At 33.1% G+C, this 23,523-nt stretch overlaps 1 protein-coding gene across 1 annotated transcript in view; it reads right to left on the bottom strand.

Annotated features, from left to right (window-relative positions):
- aux (cyclin-G-associated kinase) overlaps positions 1-23,523 on the bottom strand; it is a 35,571-nt gene that overhangs the window by 7,700 nt on the left and 4,348 nt on the right. The window contains exons 5-30 of the mRNA XM_080146739.1: positions 23,266-23,352; positions 22,661-22,787; positions 21,394-21,490; positions 20,232-20,316; positions 19,503-19,597; positions 17,829-17,887; positions 17,224-17,296; positions 16,408-16,501; positions 15,764-15,835; positions 15,293-15,394; positions 14,735-14,794; positions 14,075-14,144; positions 13,254-13,349; positions 12,314-12,418; positions 11,780-11,838; positions 9,695-9,798; positions 8,470-8,582; positions 6,726-6,815; positions 5,846-5,939; positions 5,405-5,471; positions 4,537-4,612; positions 4,093-4,159; positions 3,506-3,596; positions 2,999-3,100; positions 2,646-2,686; positions 892-976 (exon numbers count right to left, since the gene is read on the bottom strand). Coding sequence (XP_080002865.1) covers positions 892-976; positions 2,646-2,686; positions 2,999-3,100; positions 3,506-3,596; positions 4,093-4,159; positions 4,537-4,612; positions 5,405-5,471; positions 5,846-5,939; positions 6,726-6,815; positions 8,470-8,582; positions 9,695-9,798; positions 11,780-11,838; positions 12,314-12,418; positions 13,254-13,349; positions 14,075-14,144; positions 14,735-14,794; positions 15,293-15,394; positions 15,764-15,835; positions 16,408-16,501; positions 17,224-17,296; positions 17,829-17,887; positions 19,503-19,597; positions 20,232-20,316; positions 21,394-21,490; positions 22,661-22,787; positions 23,266-23,352 — 2,211 coding nt within the window. The remainder of the gene's footprint in view (positions 1-891; positions 977-2,645; positions 2,687-2,998; positions 3,101-3,505; positions 3,597-4,092; positions 4,160-4,536; positions 4,613-5,404; positions 5,472-5,845; positions 5,940-6,725; positions 6,816-8,469; positions 8,583-9,694; positions 9,799-11,779; positions 11,839-12,313; positions 12,419-13,253; positions 13,350-14,074; positions 14,145-14,734; positions 14,795-15,292; positions 15,395-15,763; positions 15,836-16,407; positions 16,502-17,223; positions 17,297-17,828; positions 17,888-19,502; positions 19,598-20,231; positions 20,317-21,393; positions 21,491-22,660; positions 22,788-23,265; positions 23,353-23,523) is intronic.

The following is a 23,523-nucleotide window of genomic DNA, read 5'->3' as shown; positions in this document are numbered from 1 at the left end:
AACTACTGAACCGATTGAATACTCCAGTTTAGGGAAGCTTCACACAGGTCATGGTTTAAGGCTATTACATAATTTAGACTTATAAACTACAGGGTGTTTTTTTTTAATGGAACAAAAGTATTGCTTAATATAACCCACTTGCCATTGACAGAAATTAATAATCTATATCTTAAATTCTTCATTTGGTTGGGGAGTTTTGTGTAAGAAAAAAATATGTAGCGATTTTCAACAAAGTATGCCTTAAAAACCGGTTTTTCCAAAGTACTTATTTTTGGACGATTTTTGGATTATGACCAATTTGAAGAGTGTGCAAAAATGCGTTCATTTTTAAAATTCAAATTGCGCGGCTTGTGTTAATAGTAGAAAAATGTTATGCATATCGTTAGAATCGTCATAAACTCTAGTTTTTGGGTGTTTAAGAACTATTCATGTGCTACGTATAGTTTAGGAGCTAGGTGGTAAAATGTCCCAACTTACTTAAAACTTTTCATCCTTTCTTACATTTTCCAACTTAGCTTCTATACTACAAATAACATGAATATGATACAAGTATTTCCAAAAACTAGAGTTTATGAAGATTCTAACGGTATGCGTAACATTTTTCTACTATTAACAAAAGCTGCACAATTTGATTTTAAAAAATGTACGCATTTTTGCACACTCTTTAAATTGGTCACAATCCAAAAATCGTCCAAAAATAGGTATTTTGGAAAAACCGGTTTTTAATGCATAATTTGTTGAAAATCGCCAAATATTTTTTTCTTACACAAAACTCCCCAACCCAATGAAGAATTTAAGATATAGATTATTAACTTCTGTCAATGGCAAGTGGGTTATATTAAGCAATACTTTTGTTCCATTAAAAAAAAAACACCCTGTAGTTTTCCTTACCGTCGCTAGTACCATTATTGCTGGGTTGAGTGATGTCAGGTTGAGAGAATCCTGCCAGAAGATCTCCAGAACTGGTAACAGGTACCTGCAAGTCAATTAAGGAGCTTTTAAATATTTAAGTATGTACCAAATATCTCAATAATGACAGATTTGATTACTAGGTTATGTAATTTTAATTAATGATAAAGGGAGGAGTAGGTTGCGCTAAAAATCCGTAAAGTTTGTGAATTTTAAGTTAAAAACAGTAATAGAACGATAAAAATTTAAGTTAACTTTAAAAAATTGTCTATAGGTAGTTCTTTTCAATAAGAAATACACATATTTATTTAATGAATATTACCGTTCAACAACTATTTTTGAGCCTTAAAGGGCGAATATAGGTTCGATATGATATGAGCTTATATCAAAGGTGCCATTACATACTTTTAGAATATCTATGCCAAATTTAAAAATTCAAAAAAATCCTTAAGTAGATTTTGCAATTTTCTGTTTCAATTGAACATATAATAAATGAGATTGCCGACAAAATCGTTTATTTTAGCCCTTTACAAGACTTTTTTTTGACTATTTTGCTTAAGTTTGATTGACTATTACATTGGCACGCACCTTAAAAGATAATTTAAATGTTTAATTTTAGATTATATACTAGTTTATTTAATTTTTTAAAAAGCATAAAAATAATTTGCGTAGAAGGGCGTCAGGAGTATTGACAGGGTAAATAATACGTCCTAAAGTTTATTTTCTGTACAGAGATCTTTGATTAATTCATGATGATATAAACAACCCTTCTGTACGCATTTTCAACACACACACACACACGGCCACAAAAAAACAGGGATTTGAAATCATTCTTCCTCCAAGAAAATTTTATTGATTAATTTTTTTTACTTTTTACATTATTTGATGTTTTTTTTTAACTTTTAAATAATTTACTTTATGAAGGTAGAAGGAGGGTATATTTACCCCTGATTAATTGGTTTCCACGTTATTACGACTATCATTTAACGAAAGCTTTTTAATTCAACCTTGCCACGAAGCCTTGTGTGATGCTAGGGTGTTTGAGTTCTTAAGGAACCACACTAATTACAAAATATTTTCTTCGAGATTGACGGGTTTTAAGCTATAAACAGACTTATACAATTGAATATGTCAATATTTTTAAGTTATTTATAATCTATGGAATTGCACCTTTGATATAAGCTCATATCATATCGAACCTATATTCGCCCTTTAAAACTCACACCTTTACGGATTTTTAGCGCAACCTATTCCCCCCTTTGGTGATTGTATAGTTATACTATCTTCCATAGTTCCTTGATGGATTGATACATAAGGTATTAAACAACTACAGTTTATTCCAGTATGGATTCGAATCAAGTAAATTTCCGAACCAGGTGTGGGCAATATTAAAAATCATGTATTATATCATCGTATTGTAGACAATTTTTCATGAATAACAAAAATTAAAAATCATAAAACTAAACCCTGATTGGTTGGCCTTGGCCTTCTGCCCTTTGTAGCCATAAAACTGGATTTAATATTATAAATTCTCATTTTACTCTTCGCGGAAATCTATCTATAATACGATGCGACAATGAAATCCATACTTGTATTTATGATGAAATAAAAGAGAAATCGACCCTTTAAATAAATCACCCCCTCCCCCTCCCAAACGAAACAATTTGTACGTGTTTAAAGCACAAAATAAAAGAGAATCGATTAGTGGGCGTGTCCGCTACTGTTAATAGATATACCTGTTTTGCAGGTTGTTGGGCAGGTTCTCCACTTCCAAGACCTTAACAATATAAAAAATTAACATTTTTTAAAATTTCCATATGCTCAAGGGCTAAAGCCATATTAGTGTCTCAACGTTTCAACCAATTACAGTAATCTACAGAATTGAAGGGGTAAATTAATATTGAGTATTATCATCGAGAGGAAATGTACATCGATTTATCGGTCATTGTCTTATCCCTTTAGTAGATCCACGGTAAAGGTTATATATATTAGGGAAAGAAATTGAGAGGAAAGGGAGGTAGGGTAGGTTGAAAGAAATTAAACTTTGTTGAAAATATACTTCCACACACACTCAGGACTAGTATCTTACCTAACAGATCAAATGCTTTGCTAGAAGAGGATTCCTGTGAAAAAGTTGGTGGGTCTGTGGGGGTGGTTATCTTCACCTCCCCCTCCAAAGGTTTCCCAAAACCTAGGATAAAGCAAGATTAGTTTCCACGAAAAATTATGCCTTCAAAACAAAATGAGCAGGGCCTTATACTCAAAAACAAAGACATTAGTAACCTTTTATGATGGACGTTGTAACTATGCAAATGACGAAAAAGCATTAAAGAGAATTAAAGCTATAAAATCAGTAAATATACTAAATAATCATATGGATGGTTTTAAGCTTTTTTACTATCTTCACTTCCCCTAGATGCGAGTCTATTCTTTTATATTTTTTAAAAGTTTTATTCTGTTTGCACGTTATGATCTCTCTAACCACTAATCCTATTGTTAAGTTCTCCATTTTGGAGAAGCTTTATATACGTCCTGGGATGGTTTTAGGCTAATTTTCTGCCCCCTTCACCTCGGATAGCCCCAAAAATTGTTTTACCTTGTATAGAATCTTTATTTTTTGCTGAATGTCTAATAAGCCTCCAAGTCGCCTCAAAATCTTGATCAGAATTAAACAACAACTGTTTGCTCTGAAATATTATGGTCTTAGTTTGGATCAGGGAGGGAGGGGACATTGAACTGTAACTTAAACTTATCACTAACGTCTCATAAACATTTTAGGGATTCTCGTTAAATATTGCAGTGTCTTGTCCAATCTTTCCCGTCAATAATTTTAATCTACAAAAGGGATAATGTTATTTGCTATAATTTGGGTGTACATTACAATGTACGTTAATTTATCATCCATTTTCTTGTCCCTTAAGATAGATAGCTGGCTTAGACCTGGCTGTAAAAACTGGAATAAAGGGGGGATGGAAGGGGAAGAGGAAAGTGATAGTTGAGATGAAAACTAAAGTATCAAGTTTGATCCCTATTATCCATGAATAAATCGCAAAATTATCAACATAGCGGCAGGAAGTAACATTTTTTCAACTTTAATGTACTGGTTCACTTTAACTTCCAGTCTCCCTACAAAAAGCGAGCGCATCAAAGTGTTCCGATAATGCCACGAATACTTTTTTTTACCTGGGGTGAAGGCCAGTCCAGACTCTTTCCAGAACATTCCTCGCTAGTATCACAATTTAGTACAATCCTTAATAATATTCAAATTAAATTTATATTATAAGGGGGAGAGAGGAAGGGGGGGGGGATAGAAGATAAAATAAAATGTGTAATGCAGTGCATTTATTTAAATTAAACGTTTTTACTGTACAGTGTAAAATACACCCTATTTCTTTGGAAGATGGACACCTAATTGGAAAGACTGGAAATTATTCAGCAAAAAATTACTTAAAAATCCGATTAAAAATGGCTAAGATATACAAATAGGTTTACATAACAAAGCTGCGAAACAATGCAAAAATTAACGAACTGTCTACAAAAAAAAACTCTTTAACTGCCAAAATCAGCCGCAAACTTAAGCGGCTGCCGTTCCTTAATAAAAATATAAAGTCTTACTATAATATTTACCTAAAGCTATCCGCAAACCGTTGTGGTTCTGTAATTGCGTCCAACTGGTTAATATTCCATACATTACTTGGACGACCTAAAAGAACATAGAAAAATAAAAAGGGGAGAGGGAGAAGAAAAAGTAGTGTCACTTATAAAAAAACTAGCGGCTTCGCCCCTAGCCTCTAGGGGCTTTGCCCCAAGAGGTGATAAAAAAAATTAATGCGAAAACATAAATGACCAAGGAAATCTTAAGAAAAAAAAAAAAAAAGAAAAAAAATGGGGGGGGGGGATTTTTTTGTTTTTGGGGGGGTTGGGGGTGTCCCACCCCCCAAGAAAATAGCTTAAAACCACCACAGGACCAATAGGTATATACCCTGAAGATTAGAATCCGATCGGTTCAGTGGTTACCGAGATCTTAAGGGACAGACAGACAGACGGACAGACGGTCAGAATGACAGACATCGTTCTACTTTGTATTATAGATAAAAAAAAACAGAGGAACTCAGCATTCAAAAGAGTTACAGCACTATATCTTTAGATGCACGGCTGTACTGCATTATTTTGTTTGTACAGTGTGGAACTAATCCTGAACGTATACATCATGTTTGCACAAAAATTAACAAACAAAAGAAGTCCTACAAATAATCGGTAATAGTCAATACTTAATAATGAACAGATATTTCACAGCGCACATAAATGACTTATTTTTAGTAAAGTTTTTGCTAATATATGCATCTTTGGATCATGGCTTATAACGATGTGCAGGAATGACATGTAAGTTCAGCCGTTTGGCAGCTATCAGACTTTAAAGATCATAGATTTTTTGAAGGTAATTGCTACCATGAACATTTTACCGCTATCAGCTCTAGATCGTAATTTTCTATACCTGGAGTTAAGCTGTTGGTATGGAACTGTAGCTGGCAGATCTTGGTTCCTGTCGTCTTTGTCAATACCTGCAACATTTATTTTTTAATCTAAAGCGAAGCTTTTCTACATCAAAGGGTGGTAACGTCAGTCATTCCGTAACGGATAGCTCTTATCGTTAATTTAGACTTCTTATATCTATTAGTACAAGAATCTTAAGGAATAAGACAATGGCCGATAAATTGATGTACATCCAATATGATGATACACAAAAATACCTCTGCTGTAGATTACAACTAGTGGTTGAAACGTTTAGACACTTAACTCTGTAAACCAACCAATCAAAATTCAAAGAAAGTCTCCGAGGTTGTTAAGCAAACGAAAAAGAAAACGTTGTTATAAGACTTTGGGGACTAGTGTAATAAACACAGCCCAATGTCCCCTCCCTCTCTGATTAGTTTACCTGTCTGGCATGGTAGATAGAGATGGTAATATCTCCACAAACTGTTACGTTCAGAGGAACACAAAAATTTTCATCTCCCGCCACTACACTGTACCTAGATAATTTACGTGGATATTATGACAGGGAAAAAATTTCTTCAATTTAGCTTACTGACATGGAGCTCGTTTATTGGTCAGTTCGTTCATCCACTAGGAGGGAAGGAGATGAAGTAAAAGTGTGGATGAGGGTAATCGTTAAGTTAGCCCGCTGCAAGTTTCACTTCATTAGAGAACATCTAATGTAAGATCCAAGAAACATTATATCAATTGCCTAAATGAATAATTTTATTACTAAGTTAAAAACAGTAGTAGAACGATAAAAAATTTATGTTAACTTTCTAAAAAAAAATTTTTGTCTATAGTTCTTTTCAATAAGAAATACACATATTTAGTGAATATTATCTTTCTATTACTATTTTTAAGCCTTAAAACTCACACCTTTACGGATTCTACCAGAAACCAACCCCTCTCTTTTTATTAGCTACAATGCATTGAAAGAAAGTATTTAAATGCTATGCAATGGGCTTAATTTTGTTCATTATCATTAGCGATAAATAATGTAAACAGATTTATCATCCATTGTCTTATCCCTTAAGATTCCTGGGTTCTATCCTATACACGAGAACAGTGAACACTTTAAGATAGAAAATTACGAAATCTTGATAAATAAATATGTCTTTGATAGCATGATCAACAGACCGATGCGGAATATATAAGTTGTAAGCCGCACTTTCGCAAGATAAAAGCCTATCTATATTAGCCGTTGAAAAAAAGCACATTTCGCACGGACGGACAAATTAGATTATAGAGTAGCTTTGCTACTAACAAAACCCCCAACTTACCCCTTCATTCTGCTATAATCCTGGAGGGTGGTGAGAACTCGAGCCTTGTCTTGGTATATTTCTACATAGGGAGTGCACCCTTCTCCAGCCCTGAAAGAGGGTAATTTTGTTAGCCTAATTACGTAAAGTTTGGTGTTGGGTTGTAGTCAAATGCTCTTATCAAGTCAAAGTGTTCTTAATTATAACCAAAAATATATATATATACTAGCGGCTTCGCCCCTAGCCTCTAGGGGCTTTGCCCCAAGAGGTTTTATCAAACTAATTTTTCGTGTTTTAGATTTTAAAGAAAAGGGGGTATTTTTCATTTTTTGGGGGGGTTAAGGGTGTCCTACCCCCCAAGAAAATAGTTATAACCCTTCCCGGGATCTATGAGAAGCTACCCTGTTAAGGAGAACCCGATCGGTTTAGCGGTTAGCGAGATCTTTCGGTACAGACACACAGACAAACATCGTTCTATTTTGTATTATAGATATATGTGTGGAGAGCAGTTTGACTTAATAAGATCATTTGACTACAACCCCAACCCCAACTTTAGGGAATTGCGCGAAAAAAAATTACCCTCTTCACACAATTCAAGTATAAGTATCCTCATATAAAAGTAATAGGATGTCTGACTGTCTGAAAGATCTCACTACACTCACTGAACCAATATGTTCCATCTGTAACATGTAGGTCCAGGTAAGGTTTTTAATTATTTTGGGGATGGCTACCTCAAACCTCCTAAGAGAAATCACCTCTAGAAAAAAAACTTCGTAAAAAAATATTTTCTTACCTACTTAGAATAATAATTTGAAGTAGGTAAAGGCTAAGAGGCCCCGCCACCCTTAAATCATGCTCAATATTAAAAAAATGAAAGAAAACGAAGTAAATTGAAATTATTGAATTGGACAATACAAAATACATCATGCTGTCTCAGAGTATAATAGATTATCCCATTGTTAAATAGAAATTTTTTAGTAACTCAATTACTAATGAACTCAGCTTGAAATATCTTTATGATTATTTAATTAATAATATTTATTATTAACAAGGTGCTTAAACCATAAGTAGCTACTCATTACTTATATGATGCAATGTGTTTAATTTAACGATAACAAGAATTCCATTATCCATTAGTAGCAGAGCTCATAAGAAGGTTTTTAATAAATCAAAATCCTTGAAAAATTTTCACTTCAGCAAAAGCATAAATTGGATAGCTGCCGACCGGACGGACAAACGGTCAATTGTAGAATAGCTTCGCTACTATAAATTGTGAAAATTAACTACTATAACTCTGCTGTGTGTCACTGAATAATACAAAGCTAATAATAATATGACAAGTTACCTCGGATCCACTCCATAACTGTATGAATAAAGAAAATCATGTATCAAGAATTTCAAAAGATTATTTTTCATGAAAAATTTTGGGTACTTTAGTAAATATAGAAAGATTAATGTAAAGAAATATAATATAAAGAAACCTCTGCTGCTATGTCAAATTCACGACAACAATAGTTAGAGTAAAGAGAAATGCTTTGGCCAAAAACAGGTGCAGCACATTAATAGGATTTTAGACAAAGGTAGTGCAATCAAAGAGTTGGTTGTCTGTCGGGTGTTACTTATAATATAACTACTTGTGTTTATATTGAAAAGGATTGGCTCCTCTTATTCATTGGTTGATTATTAACCTTACGTCACAGTGACATAAAGAGAAGGCTCGCCCGAAATGGGGTATGGATATTCTCATCCTTGTTATGTATCTTACCTATTGAAGAGTGGGATGGGCTCTACAACGATGTTAGTCAGAGACACGAAGGGGGACTTCAGGACGGGCGGACAGGTCTGAACCAGAGAGGCTAAGTGCTTCAAATAGTACATCTAAAATATATATAAATCTAATAGTCTATAATATAGTAAAACAACATTTTTAAATTCAATTTTACCTTTCTTAAACTAAAAGTTTCATGCTTTCGCAAACTTTAGAAAAATACTAATGATTTTTATAGAGCAAATTGGATGATTTTTAAAAAAAGTTTTGAGAGATTTATTTAGACATATCTAATTTTTCCGTAGTTTAGGTAATCCCTATTTCAATTTTTGAAAAAATAAAACATTTTAGTGTATTATTAATATTTGTCTTTTTTTTGTATGGACATTAAAATTTTGCTAACCCTTGAAACGAATAGGTTCTTCATTTTATGTTTAAGGCCCTTCAATTTTCCATATTAAAGTCTTGGGATAGTCTGAGTCAATGGTTTTACTCCCCACCCAATTGAATTAAAGAGACGCGAAGAAAACAACTAAAAATTGGTTAAAAATTATGTTTAGTTGATGAACCTCGAATGATCAAAAAGAAAATGTACTTTTATTACACCCCAAAATCATAATAGACAAAATTTCGGATCAACTGCAGTTCACGGTAAAATATTCCTGGTAACGAATATTTCTAAAGTCCGTGAATTTTACAGGCCTCTACCTGCCAAACGGCTGATCGTAAAGATCATGCCTGCACACTGTTTTAAGCGGCATAAGAAGGCCTACAAATAATCTGGAATAGCCATAAATCAATAATGCATAATTATCTCGCAGTGCAGAGAAATGCGCGAAAAAGACCTATTTTACGCGTCTTTTCTTCAGTGAAGCTTTCCCTGTGCATCATTGGATCTTGGCTATTCCAGATTATTTGTAGGCCTTCTTATGCCGCTTAAAATGGTGTGAGGGAATGATCTGTACGTTCAGCTGTTTGGCAGCTAACAGCCTCTAAAATTCATAGATTTTTGGAAATATTCGTTACCAGGAATATTTTACTGTGAACTGCAGTTGATCCAAAATTTCCCCTTCTAAGTAGATTATAATTATGAATCGAAACGTTTGAACAATGATAATTTAAACCCCAAAGTTTTTAGGTCAACAAATAAGAAAGCATGTCTATAAATCTTTGGGTACCAGCATAAATTACAGTCCAATGTCACCTCCCTCCCTTCTTTTACCTGACTGGCGGTGATAACCGGTTCTATTCTTCGCATAGAGAAAATGGTGATAGCATCTTGGGGAGATGTCACAAATGTTGTATAAATCAAGAGAGCACATATCACTAGACAAAACAAGAACTTAAAAATATAATTTCAAGGTGAGAATGTGCCACAAAATTAATTTTTCAAAAAGTATATTAAACTATACACGGCTGGTTTTTTATTAAATGAATAAGTTAGGGTACAATGTTTGGCACTTTCGATATAAGTAAATGATAATAAAAAACCCATAGAATGCGATAATAACTTCAGAAAAATCGAAGAAAATAGTTTTCATACTTAATTAACGTTTTTAAGTTTTTCTTCAAAAAGTTTAGATAAGATGCCTTTAAAAGTCGTCTATGATTTTGTCAGGGATAAAAATGTAACTTTAAAATAAGAATTACAACATATTTTGTCAATTAGTACAAAGTAAAATTTTGAACATTTTATTGATCAGTATATTTTTTAAAATGTGAAGTAGAAACCTGAATATTTTATCATGAAAATTGTGTTATGATTTGATTGTCTGCTAGATTACAAGAAAAAAGATACTGACAGTACTTGTTGGTTCTTTAAAAAAAATTAGGTAGATTACTTTCAGAACCCCTCTTTTTGCAACGTTATTTTAATAGAACAGAGACGTAATCTTAGTGTACTCAATATCTAGACAGCCAACCATTGTTTTAGAATTGTTCAATTTTTTTAACTTCTGATAAAAACAGAATTAATGGTATTTTTGTAAATATTATACCTCCAAGAAATGGCTATACTTCCCAATCATATGTTGTGTGATATTTAAGAGGAATTATTTTGATATAATGTCATTAAAATATTCGTTGAAAAAAGTGCTATTCTAGCTTATACTTTACATTTTAATGTGTATGATAATTCAAATAAAAGATAATGAAGATTTATATTATATTTAATTGTTATAATTATAAAGAAAAACCTGGAAACAGTAAAAAACTGACTTTATTTTATTGACGTAGGGAAAATTTTGTCAAATATTTGAATAAAAAAGCAATATAAAACAAAATAAATTATTTTTAATATAGTCACAAAAAGGCTTAATGAGTTTAGGAAATATTTCATTCACTAATCATGTCATTTAAACTCTATTACATAGAATACAGTGTAAAAAGATGTTCTCGTTTTAATTTTAAGTAATTTCAAATGCATTTTAATACCTTTTAATGATTTATTTTTTGAAACATCTTTTTATAAAATGTTAATGATTTTTGAAGTTATATGTTAAAATGTTTTTAAATTATGTTAACATTTTGTTTTAAATGTAGAAAATTGGTAATTCTAAACATTCTAAAAATGATTTTATTAAATTTTCATCACTTAAATTGCATGTTTGATGAAATTTTCAACTGATAATTCAAGAAAAATCGTTTAAGTTTTATTATATTTTACTTTGAAATGTTAAAAAAATATATTATTGTCAAAAATGTGGAAGTTATACTTTCCTCAAAAAAAGACCTAAAACATGCAAATTAACACGTGTAATGAGATTTTTTTTCTTTCAGGTTTAATTTTAAGTAATTATTGATATTTTTTGTAAAAAGGATTTTATATAAAAAGTTTTAAAACTCGAGTTATGTAGTGGTTCTAAAAAAGGTTGCGAATTTATGCAATTTTCTTGCAAAAAAAATTTTCTAGGATTTTAAAAATAGCAAAGGATGTTATTAGACGTACTTACAGATACAATTGCTAAGTCATTTTGGCCAAACACTAAAATAAAGTTTTGACATCTGAGGGCCCATACGTGTATATTAAAGAAATCATTCAAGTCCACCTTGGCATCAATTTTCGAAATTTAAACTTGGAGCAATCTAACTTATCAGAAGTTTATTTTGTGCATTCCATTCAAATATTTTTTTTTCAAATTCTTAAATGAATATAAAGTAAAACTAAAAAGTATGTTATCATAAAAAGTTGTCACTAAGATAGAGATTTTAGTAGGTATTTTATTTTGTTGAATTTTAATAATATTCAAAAAATGTACATATTCGGTCCTGTCTTTGTCCCACTGTCAATTGTAAATAAATCCCTTACCATAAGCAGTTGAAGATTTTCCGTCCAAACAGTGGATGACGACTACGTTTCTTGCATCCCTAAAATATTTTTGGCATTTCAAATGTAATAGCTTCTAGAGGCTCTGTTTTCGAAAGATAAAAGGGGACAAATGTCTAAAACCATCCCAAACGTGAATCTAATAAACTATTTTCCCCCAAAAAATTTTATTTCCTCCGCTGATCAGTAATGCTCTCTTAGAAAACCAAGAAGAACCAACAACTGACCATTAAAGGCCTCGAGAAAGTTAAACAAACAATAAATCGATAATATGTCACGAAAGCTTTACAAAGACTCACAAAGCCTATCTGCAAATAAGAGACTCACAAAACCGACAAATCAGGATAGCTATTAATTGAATATTCAGTGTATAAACTGATGTATTAGGGAGATCTCAAATATGTTGCTGCTTTCAGAGCAAGCTTTTTTCTTATTAATGCTCGATAGTATTATAAAGTAGATTCCCTATAGATTATAGACAGAAGAATCTTCACAAAAAAATCAAATATTACTCACTTGGCCAGGTATTCAATTATATTTGACAAAAGTTCCAGAGTAACATCCAGAGCGGGAGTTGTTCCTGCAGGCCATCCAGTGTGGATTAGGTTGCCAGTAGGATATCTGAAACAATAATGGTTAATGGGCATGGGATGAGGTTGACAGTAAGATATCAGAATAAATAACTGTCAACGGCCATGTTAGATTAGGTTGCCAGACAAAAACAATAATCGTTAACAGCAATGACGTATAAATAAGGTTGCCAGAAGGACACATAAAAATTTATATCTAACAGCCATGAGGTGTTGATTGGGTTGCCAGTAGGTCTAAAAAATGATTATATAGTAAATTGGCTTTGGATGTGAATTCAGTTGCCAGTAGAATATATAAAACAACAATAGTTTAAGGGTAATGGGTTATACATTAGATTGCCAGCAGGATATCTAAAATAATAATAGTTTAATGATAATGGGTAATAGATTAGGTTACCCGTAGGCTAATTTATCGGCCATCACGTACGGATTAGGTTGACAGTATGATATATAAAAACAATAATATAATGATAATATGGCCACCAGGTATGGACTATGTTGCCAGTAATTGTAAAACAATCAAAGTCAATTGCTACTAAATGTGGATTAGGTTATCCAAAACAATGCAATTCAACAGTCATTGGTAGAGGGCAGAGGCTGAGGTTGCCAGTATAATCTCCAGTGTTCTGCTTAAATTTTTTTTCTCCGGCTGCAAAATATTTTATTTACTACACTCCAAACCCCCTCCCCCCTAGCTTTTTCCCCAAAGAGGGGGAAACTGGAAAAATTTTTTTTGTAGGTACATTTTTATATTCGTAGAAAAATGTATATAATAAGGTACGATACATAATTTTTCAGAATGGCTTAGAACCGGTTCTAATCCAGCGAATATTAATCGGAAACCATCCTGAAAATATTAATCATACCTGGTTGATGGATATGATTTCTCCGCCAGATTGAAGACAGTGTAGTGACCAGAGTGTTGACTCTCCATCATATTCTTAACCTCCTCTATAGAGTTTCTAAACAATATAACAATAATTAGGGAGGGGACAATGAACTTATTATCAAAATGGTCCCCAACGTTTCAAAATTACGTTTTCTTATTCATTGGCTTAACAACTTTGGGGACTATTATTAAATTTTGCTTGGTTGGTTCATTAATTAAACGCTTTAACCACAAATTGTAATCTACAGAAGGGATAATTTTTATATCATCATTGGGATGTACAGTACACCAATTTATTGGCCATTGTCTTATCTATCCCTGTAGAATATATCCCAAAACAATATTAATTGTAAAATCAATAGATAAGAAAGTTTAGATGAACAATCATTTGAAAGGACCAATAGTAACACAGTATAGGAACAATATGACCACAGTATTGGTTAGAAAGTGTACATTTAGATACAAAAGGGAAGGTATTTTTTCATTTAATCCGTATTATAAGTCAGCTAGGTATAAATAGAATTATTTTGAATGATTCTTAGATTAGGAATATTATTAGATTATTGTGTCTAATTAACAATCTAGGGGATAATAAATCTAGTGTAGAATCACCTATACAGACAAGTCAACCCTATCTATTTATTTTCAATTTTTAAAACGTGTTTTTGTCCTATTGTGGAAAGATTTATCTCCAATGGGTCCTATTCCTGTAGGAGGCTATCAGTATCCAAGTCCTTAGGAACCAAACTTTTTAGTTTAAAATGTTTTTTTTTTATTAGTTTTATCTATATTATTTACCTATAACTAGGATCTAAGCCATCCGAAGGAAAAGACATGGCCGCAACTCTTGATGTTACACAATGAAGATCTAAAAAAAAACAATAAATGTAAAACGACGAAGTTGAGCAGGGATAATGTAGGAGATCTTACAGGGGTGTATATTCTGCACAAGATTTATTTTTTTCCCCGGCTACAAAATTTTTTAATTCCCCCCCCCCCCCTAGTTCTTTCTCACCAAGTAGGGGGGAAAATGGAAAAATATTTAAAGAACTCCATATTTTATTTATTTTATCCCTCCTACCACACATTTTTTTAGTTTTTTTCACCAAGGAGGGGGGGGGGGGGGAGGGAATGGAAAAAATGTTTTCAGTTTTATGTTATAAATGAATCTCGGATGCATACAATAACAAGTACTTGCGCATCCTGCAGTCCGTAACGCTATGGAAAAAATGTGATTTTCACGGCTAAACTTAAGATAGACTGCTGATTTTTTTAGACCATCCAGTATACAGCTTAATTGGTCGTCGGTCATAATATAATTTTTAATGAAGGTTACGTGACTTTTGTATAACCACAAAACATAAGCTCTTTAAGTCAAATTGTCCGTTTATCTATACATGATTTTTTTTGTTCTTCGCTACTTATGGATGTTGTTATCCTTATTTTTATTGAAGTTACCTAGATCTCTGCCAGCCATTGATTGTTGTACTGATTGTACCACACTTTTAGTCGTATCCTGTAGTTTTCGTTCATTCATCATACAAACATTGGGGAATAGTCCCTTTCGTAACACCGAACCATAAGGGACGATTCATCGTATTTTTAAAATGGCTTTTTATAGGTTATTTTAGGTTATATTGGGTTAGGTGATTGCCCCACAGGGTTAGGTAATTGGCCCCGCAGGGATAAAGCCCCCCGCAGGGGCTAGAATTAGGAGAAAAGCTACTGTGAAAAACACGAAGAATCGTCCTATAAGGTGTGATGTTACGAAAGAGACTATACCCAAACATTGGCTTAATCTTTTGTAACATGATCGACAGACCAACGGACCTAGCTATGTGCTTAATGACAAAGGAATTCTACACACACAAAGTTTTAGATGTATCTTAAACAGCAGCTGAGAAATTTGCTTTTTTTCCATTCAGTCCTAAGATGGACAAATCTTGAATTATAAGGTAGCTTCGCTACTAAAAATGGACTTAATAAAGACAATGTGCATGAATAATGAACATTCCTTGAGTTTGCTGAAAATGCTACCAGCAGCTCCTTTGATAGAAGCAGCAGTGCTGCTAGCAGCTGCCGCTGACAACTGATTACTAGAGTTGCTACTGGGTACCCCTGTTTTAAGTTTGATATTTATACTTGAAGAATCAGAAACAAGGCTTAAGATTGAAAAAAATTTAAAAAATAACAAATATTTTGCTTAGGTAAATCATTTCAAAGTTATTTAGCCCATCGCATGTGAGCAGCTTTCCGCGGATAGAAAAATTATCCTAATGAAAACTAATTTTATGATATCTATTTAACCTTCGTGAAAATTTTTCTATGATATGATACGGTAAATGATTTTTCAGTATTGATCGAAACCTGCTATAATCCAAGCAGGTATTAATCTCTGTTTTAAGACCATATTTTCATCTAACCAGAGGGATAATTTTCAACAAAAAAAAAGACAAGGCAAAAAGTTGAGTTAATAAAAATATCTGCCTAGAGCAGGTTCTTCTGTTGCAGGTGAGTTGGGGAAAGATGATCTTGGTGTTGGCATTGATGGTGATAATCCTAAATAAAAATGTAATTAAACAAGAACGTTTAAGCTTTTTTTGAGGGGTGGGGAGGGGGTATTGTTCAGATGAAGATTTTAAAGGTTTAAGGGGGGGGGGAGAAAGGGTAAAAAAACCTTTTAACTTGGACGTTTTTGTATGTAATAACTTTATGTACAGAGATGAGATACAACAATGCAAATAAAGTATCATTAAATAATACCTATTATGATTATATTAATAAACAATTTACCTACTATTTTTTGAAAATAATTTTGCTTTAAAAGAGATATTAGACAAAAATTAGTTAGTCTACTCAAAATTACTCAACACTGCCCTACTACTACAAAGAATGGAGTAGAAATGATTCAAATGATCAAATCTAGTGAAATTGTGGGTAAACATTTAACAATTAATTTTGGGGGGGTATTTTTTCTAGGATTAATTTATTTTTGGAGATTCCCCGGTTAAGTTAAAATAAACCTTCACATGGCGTATAAGAAGCTTCACTGTTCAGCGCTTAACATGATCTTTTGCTACAGAGGTCCTGTAACTTTTAAGTCAGGATTATACAGAAATGTAATATCTCACCTATTGGACTTGGTGTACTTGGTACAGGAATGTCTAGCCCACCTCGAGTGGTAAAGCCATGTGTCTCAGATATAGCAGATAATTCTTCTAAAACCTAGATAATTCATTTATTTCACACAAAAAATAACATTTTTTTAACAAGCCGTTTTTGATTTACAAAACCCGTAGAAAATAAGTTTGAAAAATACAATTTCAAAAAATGATTACTTGCATAAATCACAAGAATATCGAATTTTAATTTTTGATTTTGTGTGAAACTACAAGGTAGAAATTTTTTTTTTACTTTTTAAATCTGTAATGCAGATATCTTCATTAAATTACATCTTCCTTAAATGACATATCATTTCAGGAATCTGAATCAGACAACTGAAAAGTATCAGAATTTCTATGTCCCATCCGAATCTGATTGTGATACCATGACGTAAGCGGGTTATGACGTTGTCTACATCCTTACAACTTCTTATGCGAAATGTTATCCTGGAGCAGCTCGGTAACAAAGAAAAGTTAATTAAGTCTTGTCAGTAGAGATCTTACGTGATCTGACTGACAAGTGCTAAGAATATCTGTGTTGGTCCTGACTAGTTGAGATCTTGAAAGATCTGACTATCAAGAGTTAAGAACAGATAGCCCTTGGCAATTTACTACACAGAGTTCTCATCTGATATATCTTGGTGAGTAACATCTACTGTATAACTTTAGTATATTTAGAAAAAATACTAGGATCTCTGATTTGAGTTCAAATGCAATTGTTGGAACCAACTCTTTCAACAGGAAAAAAATTCGCAAATATAATATGTCCTGAAAATAGCCTAATACCTGCGTAGCTGATGGTCTTTGTCTGGGGTCAATTGTCAACATTGATTTTATCAATCCATTGTACATTGTGTATCTAAATAAATTTTCATTTTTACACAGAGCACTAGAAAAATTAGCGTTAACTTTATTGAATGTTTTCATTAGAAGATTTTAAAAAAATTCAATTTGTGGATTTTTCTCTCATTGTATTGAAAACATTTTAAAAGACATTTAAATATGTCCATTAAATAATATAATAGTCATTCTATGCAAATCATTTTAAGATATTTAGTAGTTCCCCCCCCCCCCAAAAAAAAAAAATAAGGGTTAGCAAGTGTATATAAATCAGCGAAGCAAACAAAAGTTTCGGTTGCAAAATCTGTACGTCTTTTGTTCGAAATAGTCTTTTCCAGTATGGCTTTGAAACCGATTAATATCCTCTGTATTAGGAACGGTTCAAAGCCATACTGAAAAACATATATAGTAGGTATTATATCGTATGGCATTTTTCACCAATAATCAATTTAGTTTTGTTAGCCCAGGCCGTCAACCTTTCGGGGCCAACAAAACTGGAATTAATCTTGTAATTTTTAATTTCACTATCCGCGGAAAGCTGTCTATTGTACCTTGAGTCATTTGCAGGTATTCTGTAGTTTCCATTTACTATTGCTAATTTATTTCCATCCTTAAAATACGAAAAAATCTGAATCAAGGAATCTAAGTCTCAAAGAGGAAAAGGACTTTGGACTGTAAATTATACTGGTACCCAAAGTTTTCTCATTTGTTGGCTTGAAAACTTAGGTCAGTTTACTTAAATAAGTATCTACAGAAAGGGGTTTTTCATCGTTTCATCGACATGAATTTATCGTTCATTATCTTATCCCTTAAGATTCCTGTAAAGTGTAAGACTAGTATAATGCATAAACAAGATTAAACAAGAAGTTAAACAAGGATGACAACATCCACAAGTAGCGAAGCAGAAAAAATATGTATAAGAATTTAAAGATTAGTTGTCAAAAGCATGTATATTAGGAAAAAAATCACGAAACCTTTTTAACATTTGTTTTTAATTTCTTGATATTTATAATTCAGTACTATGACTAACAGACTGTCAGTCAAAGTAAATACTAAATGGATGCTCAAAACAACGGGAAATTTAATTTTGATATTTTTAACTACAAAAATTTTAAAAATCGGACCATAAACACCAAAGATGTGAGGAAAAATGTGAAAAATATGAAAATAGCCAAAAACCTGCAAAAAGGCAGTCTGACCGCCATTGATGTTTTCTTGAAACGACAGGAAATTAAATTTTGATATCTATAACTGAAAAACTTTGGAAATCGGACCCTAAACACCAAAGGTATGGAGAAAAATGTAAAAAATACAAAAATAGCCTAAAACCTGCTTAAAGGCAGTCTGACCGTCATAATTGTTTTATTGAAAAGACAGGAAACTTAATTTTGATACTATAACTGAAAAAAATGTTGGAAATCGGACCATAAACACCAAAGAAATGGACAAAAATGTGAAAAATATAAAAATAGCCTAAAACCTGCTAAAAAGCGGTCCAACCGCCATTGATGTTTTATAGTTAATTGTGCTCCTTAATAATGGGAATGTTGTCAAAAAATTTCAGCCTTTTATCTTTTATAGGAGCCGAGAAAATCACGTTTCCCCCAAACTAAGACAGACGGACATACGGACATACAGACAGACGGACATTGCAAGTTATAGAGTAGCTTCGCTACTAAAAAAATAAGGGATAAGCGCTTTCTGAGGAAGGCGTTTTTGAGATGGGCATAATCCCAGATAGGCGTTTTTTGAGTATTGCCGAGAGAGAGAGAGAGAGAGAGAGAGAGAGAGAGAGAGAGAGAGAGAGAGAGAGAGAGTGAGAAGAAAGAGAGAGAGAGAGAGAGTGAGAAGAAAGAGAGAGAGAGAGAGTGAGAAGAAAGAGAGAGAGATAGAGAGTGAGAAAAAGAGAGAGAGAGAAAGAGAAAGAGAGAGAGAAAGAGAGAGAGAAAGAGAGAGAGAGAAAAAGAGCTTTTAATTACAAAAGTCCCCAAATTAGTGTAATAATGTTTTCTTATTTGTTGGCTTCAAAACTGCGGGGACTTCAGTAAATTTTGATTGGTTAATTCATTGGGTTGAAAGTTCAAAAGCTTCGACAACTAATTTTCATCAACTGTAGGGGTAATTTTGTGTATCATCATTGGGAATATACATCAATTTATCGTCCATTGTTTTACCCCTTAAGATCCCTGATTGATAAGACCAGTAGATTAAAATAAGTAGTTTACCTCGAATGGATGTTGGTTATAACAGACACAGAAAAGCACACAACCAGCCGCCCAAATATCAAGCTTCTCATTGATGGGAAAATTTGACCACGTGTCTAAAAACAAGGTTGTTAACTTGTTAGAAAATAGATGTATTTATGACAATGTTAAATATATCTAATATTTATAATTCTTACTTTAAGTCAGGGAGGAATGGGACATAAAGTTTTATAATAACGTTTTATTATTCAATGGCTTAACAATTTTAGTTGAATTTGATTGCTTGGTTCTTTAAATTGAATGTCCAAACGTTTCAATCACTAATTGTAATCTACATAAGGGGTAATTTTGTGTATCATCATTGGTATGTACATCAATTTATCGACCATTGTTTTATTCCCTTTAGATTCCTGACTTTAAGCATGACTGTATTTTTGGCAGAGTTTTGTCTAATGTCTAATTTCCATGTGTCTTATCCCTTAAAATCCCTGCAGTAATATTATATAGGTGATTATTACAAAGGATCTTGGATTACGTGGATATTATGACAGGGGAAAAATTGTCGTCAATTTAGCTTGCTAACATGGAACTCAATTATTGGCAGTTTGTTCATCCAGTAGGAGGGAAGTGGGTGGGGTAGAGGATGTTAAAGAGATAAATCGTTATCCAAGCCCGCTGCGTGTTTCACTTTATTAGAGAACATGGTAATCTGGTGTAATATCCAAGTATTAATATATCCATTGTTGTTACCTAACATTTCAGGTGACCTATACATTGGTGTGCTGTGTTTGGCCAGCTCGTCCTCCAACAAGCTACGCTGGTTCGCACTCCAATCCTTAAACACAAAAAAGCTTTTATAAAAACATTTCTAAAAACATGACTAGAATTAGTCTTAAAAATATCCAAGGAGTAAGGGAGGGGACAATGGGCAATTAATTCAATTTAAGAGTTTTCAAAGAAAGACCATGAAATCCAGATTAATCCAGTAAATTTGGAGAAAATTGTAAAGGGATTGTTAATTAAATTAAATAAACTATAAACTAAGAAAAATGTTTCAAGAAAAAAAGCAATCATTTGAAAATTAGATTACCAGTTATCAGACTGACGTAACCATTCTGTAATTAATTACTAGAAAAATCTCCCTGGAACTCTCAAGATGACAGGGAAAGGGAAAAGAAAGGTGGGAGCAAGGGGCAAGGGATATGAACAGGCAAAAAGGGGCAGGCAGGCGTGTAGGGTTATATTCTTGCCCAGAATAATAGATTTCCATAGCATCATGTAAAGCGAAATCACAACTTGTTTTTGATAAAATATATTGAGGTTTTATGGTGTGATTTTTATATTACAAGATTATTGGTCCCGGCCAACTGCTATCTGGCTGGGCAAGAATATGTCCCCGCATGCCTGTCTGCCCCTTTTTATCCTATTTATTTCCATTGCCCCTACCTCCCTTCTCCCTTTCCCTATCATCTGCTTTAAACAAAGGGAGGTGGGGGAGAGGGGAGCGAAAAAGAGTACGGGAGAGGGGCCGTCTGTTCTTAACTTTTATATTTAAACTACTCTCTGTCTGCTATATTCAAAACTAACACAACGAGTAGCGGCATTTCATGCGGTAGTACCCAAACTCAGTCAGAAACTGCTAAATTCTTGCACATTGCCAGTGCCCAAAGTCTGAGACTCCTAAAAATTGGATATTCGATCCATTGTCCCCTCCCTTACTCCCTGAAAATATCGCAGCTATGATCAAAGGTAATAAATATGTGTTAGTGTTAAAATAGGCAAAAAAATCGGACAGACCTACACTGACTTTCTGGTAATATGAATATAGCGTTGCTAAAATTTCTCAATTGTACTTTATTGCTACAAGAATCAGCGTGCAGAGTATAAAATTGATAGGACGATTCTAACATACCTGATTAGGATAATGTGAACTAGTTGTACAGCTTCCCATATCACAGAGCTTGACATGACCAGCAGAATCTATCAGCATGTTTTCCAACTTTATGTCCCTGTGAAAAAAAAAACATTGAAACTACCTACATAACAATAATGAAACAAGGATGACAACATCCATAAGTAGCGAAGCTAAAAAATGATGAAGGGATATCAAGAAAAAAATTAATACAGAACAGTGTCATACAATAAACATGAAACTTGATAAAAAAAAAAGGGAAATGAAGAAACCTTTAAAATCACGCAACTTTGAAACTTAAAAATCTAGGAATCGATCTTGCACCGCAATTAATAGACAAATCTTAATGAAACTTGATGGAAAATATAGAATATGAGCAAATTCAATCCCTGATAATTTCAGCCATCAATCCTGAAAAGGAATAGAGAAAATCACGAAAACCTAAAAATCTAGGAATCGATCTAGCACCCTAATAACTTGGAGAAAATATGTAGAATGTAAAATTAATTTTATTTATCCCTGAAAATTTGAGCCCTCTATCTTGAACAGGACTTGAGAAAATCATGAAAACGTAAAAATCTAGGAAACGGTCTAGCACCACATATATCAGACAGATGGACAAAACAATGTATATATTAGATAGGCATATATAATGGGAATCTTCACTAAAAATTTCAGCTTTCTATCTCTTTTGGGAGCTGAGAAAATTACGTTTCCCCCAAAACATTTTTTACGGACAGACGGACATTTCAAATTATAGAGTAGCTTCGCTACTAAAAATACTAATCTTTATTTTTAATAATAAATTAGTACCTAACAAAATAAAAAAACTTAAGGGACTTCTGATGGAGTTGTATCATGTACCAACCTTGTGTGTCCAAACTTTTCCACCAATCATTCTAATCTTCAGAAACAGTAATATTTTAATTGGGTGTATACATCACTTTATCGTTCATAGTCAAATAATATATGATAAATAAACAAAACACTCCCTTTCACAATAAAATAAAAATAAAGGGTTGTTTGTAGATGTATACTTTTTTTTTACTTTAGATGAGGTTGATTTATATTGGGTAGAGGACAGCAATATAGGGCTAAGGAACCGCTAGGTATAAGCCCCGCCGAGTTAACGTTGGTGGTTAGGCAGAGGCATTACCTGTGAATAGCTGGAGGAGATTTAGCATGTAGAGCCGCCAAAGCCCTGCACACTCACAGACTAATCATTGCTAAATGCTATGCAAAAATTCCTAGGGGAGAGCAAAATTACCTGTGAATAACTGGAGGAGATTTAGCATGGAGGGCCGCCAGAGCCCTGCACAAACTGGACATAGCTATGCAAACATTCCTAGGGGACAGTGGTTCCTTGCTGGTCTGTAGTAGTTTAGCTAGATCACCTGCGATGAAAAAAAAAGTTTTCAGGCCATTATCAGGTATTTTTAATGGATTTAAATTGTTGGTTCAAAACTAGTAGTGTCCAAATTTTACAACCAATTACAATTGTATACCGAGGGGGTGGGTTCATTTTTGCTATAGGCGATTTCTCTTCGTAGGGTTCTGGTACATTCCCCAAAAAATATAATTTTAGCGGTTAGCGGTAAAAATGGACAGACATCCTGTTACTGTCATGGAAGAGTATTAAAACAAAATGGAAAATTATTTTTCTCGTATTCATTCGAATCCGGTGGATAAGTACCGGTTCTCATCCATGCGAAAAAACTATGTCTAGCATCGTATTATATTCAGCTTTCTACGAATATAAAAATGTACAATTAAAAGATTAAAACCAGTTTTTTTGGCCCCGAGGTGCCGAAGGTACGGGCTAAATCCGCGGAAAGCTGTTTATAATACGACGCGAGAAAAAACTATTCTCACCTCTCGAGCATAGTTCCATTAATAGGAGAAATTCTTTCATTTTTCTTCCATCAGTATGATCTATACTTGCTGCCGTTATAAAGTTAACTAAAAAAATTTAGGTATATAAAAAAATCATCGAAAATTTTTAGAAATATTTCTTCAAAACAAACTAGATATGATTTTAAGAGAATGGCTGTCATGATTTTAGGCTATCATTTAGGGGCATGGAACTAAACACTATTAATTTAAATTACACTGGTATCCAAAATTTTATGA

This window comes from Acartia tonsa, chromosome 14 (genome assembly GCF_053477335.1).
Source record: "Acartia tonsa isolate MP-2025a chromosome 14, ASM5347733v1, whole genome shotgun sequence".
Classification (NCBI taxonomy): Eukaryota; Metazoa; Arthropoda; class Copepoda; order Calanoida; family Acartiidae; genus Acartia; species Acartia tonsa.
The sequence above is the reverse complement of the archived record's forward strand: the minus strand, read 5'-3'. Positions and strand labels throughout refer to the sequence as shown.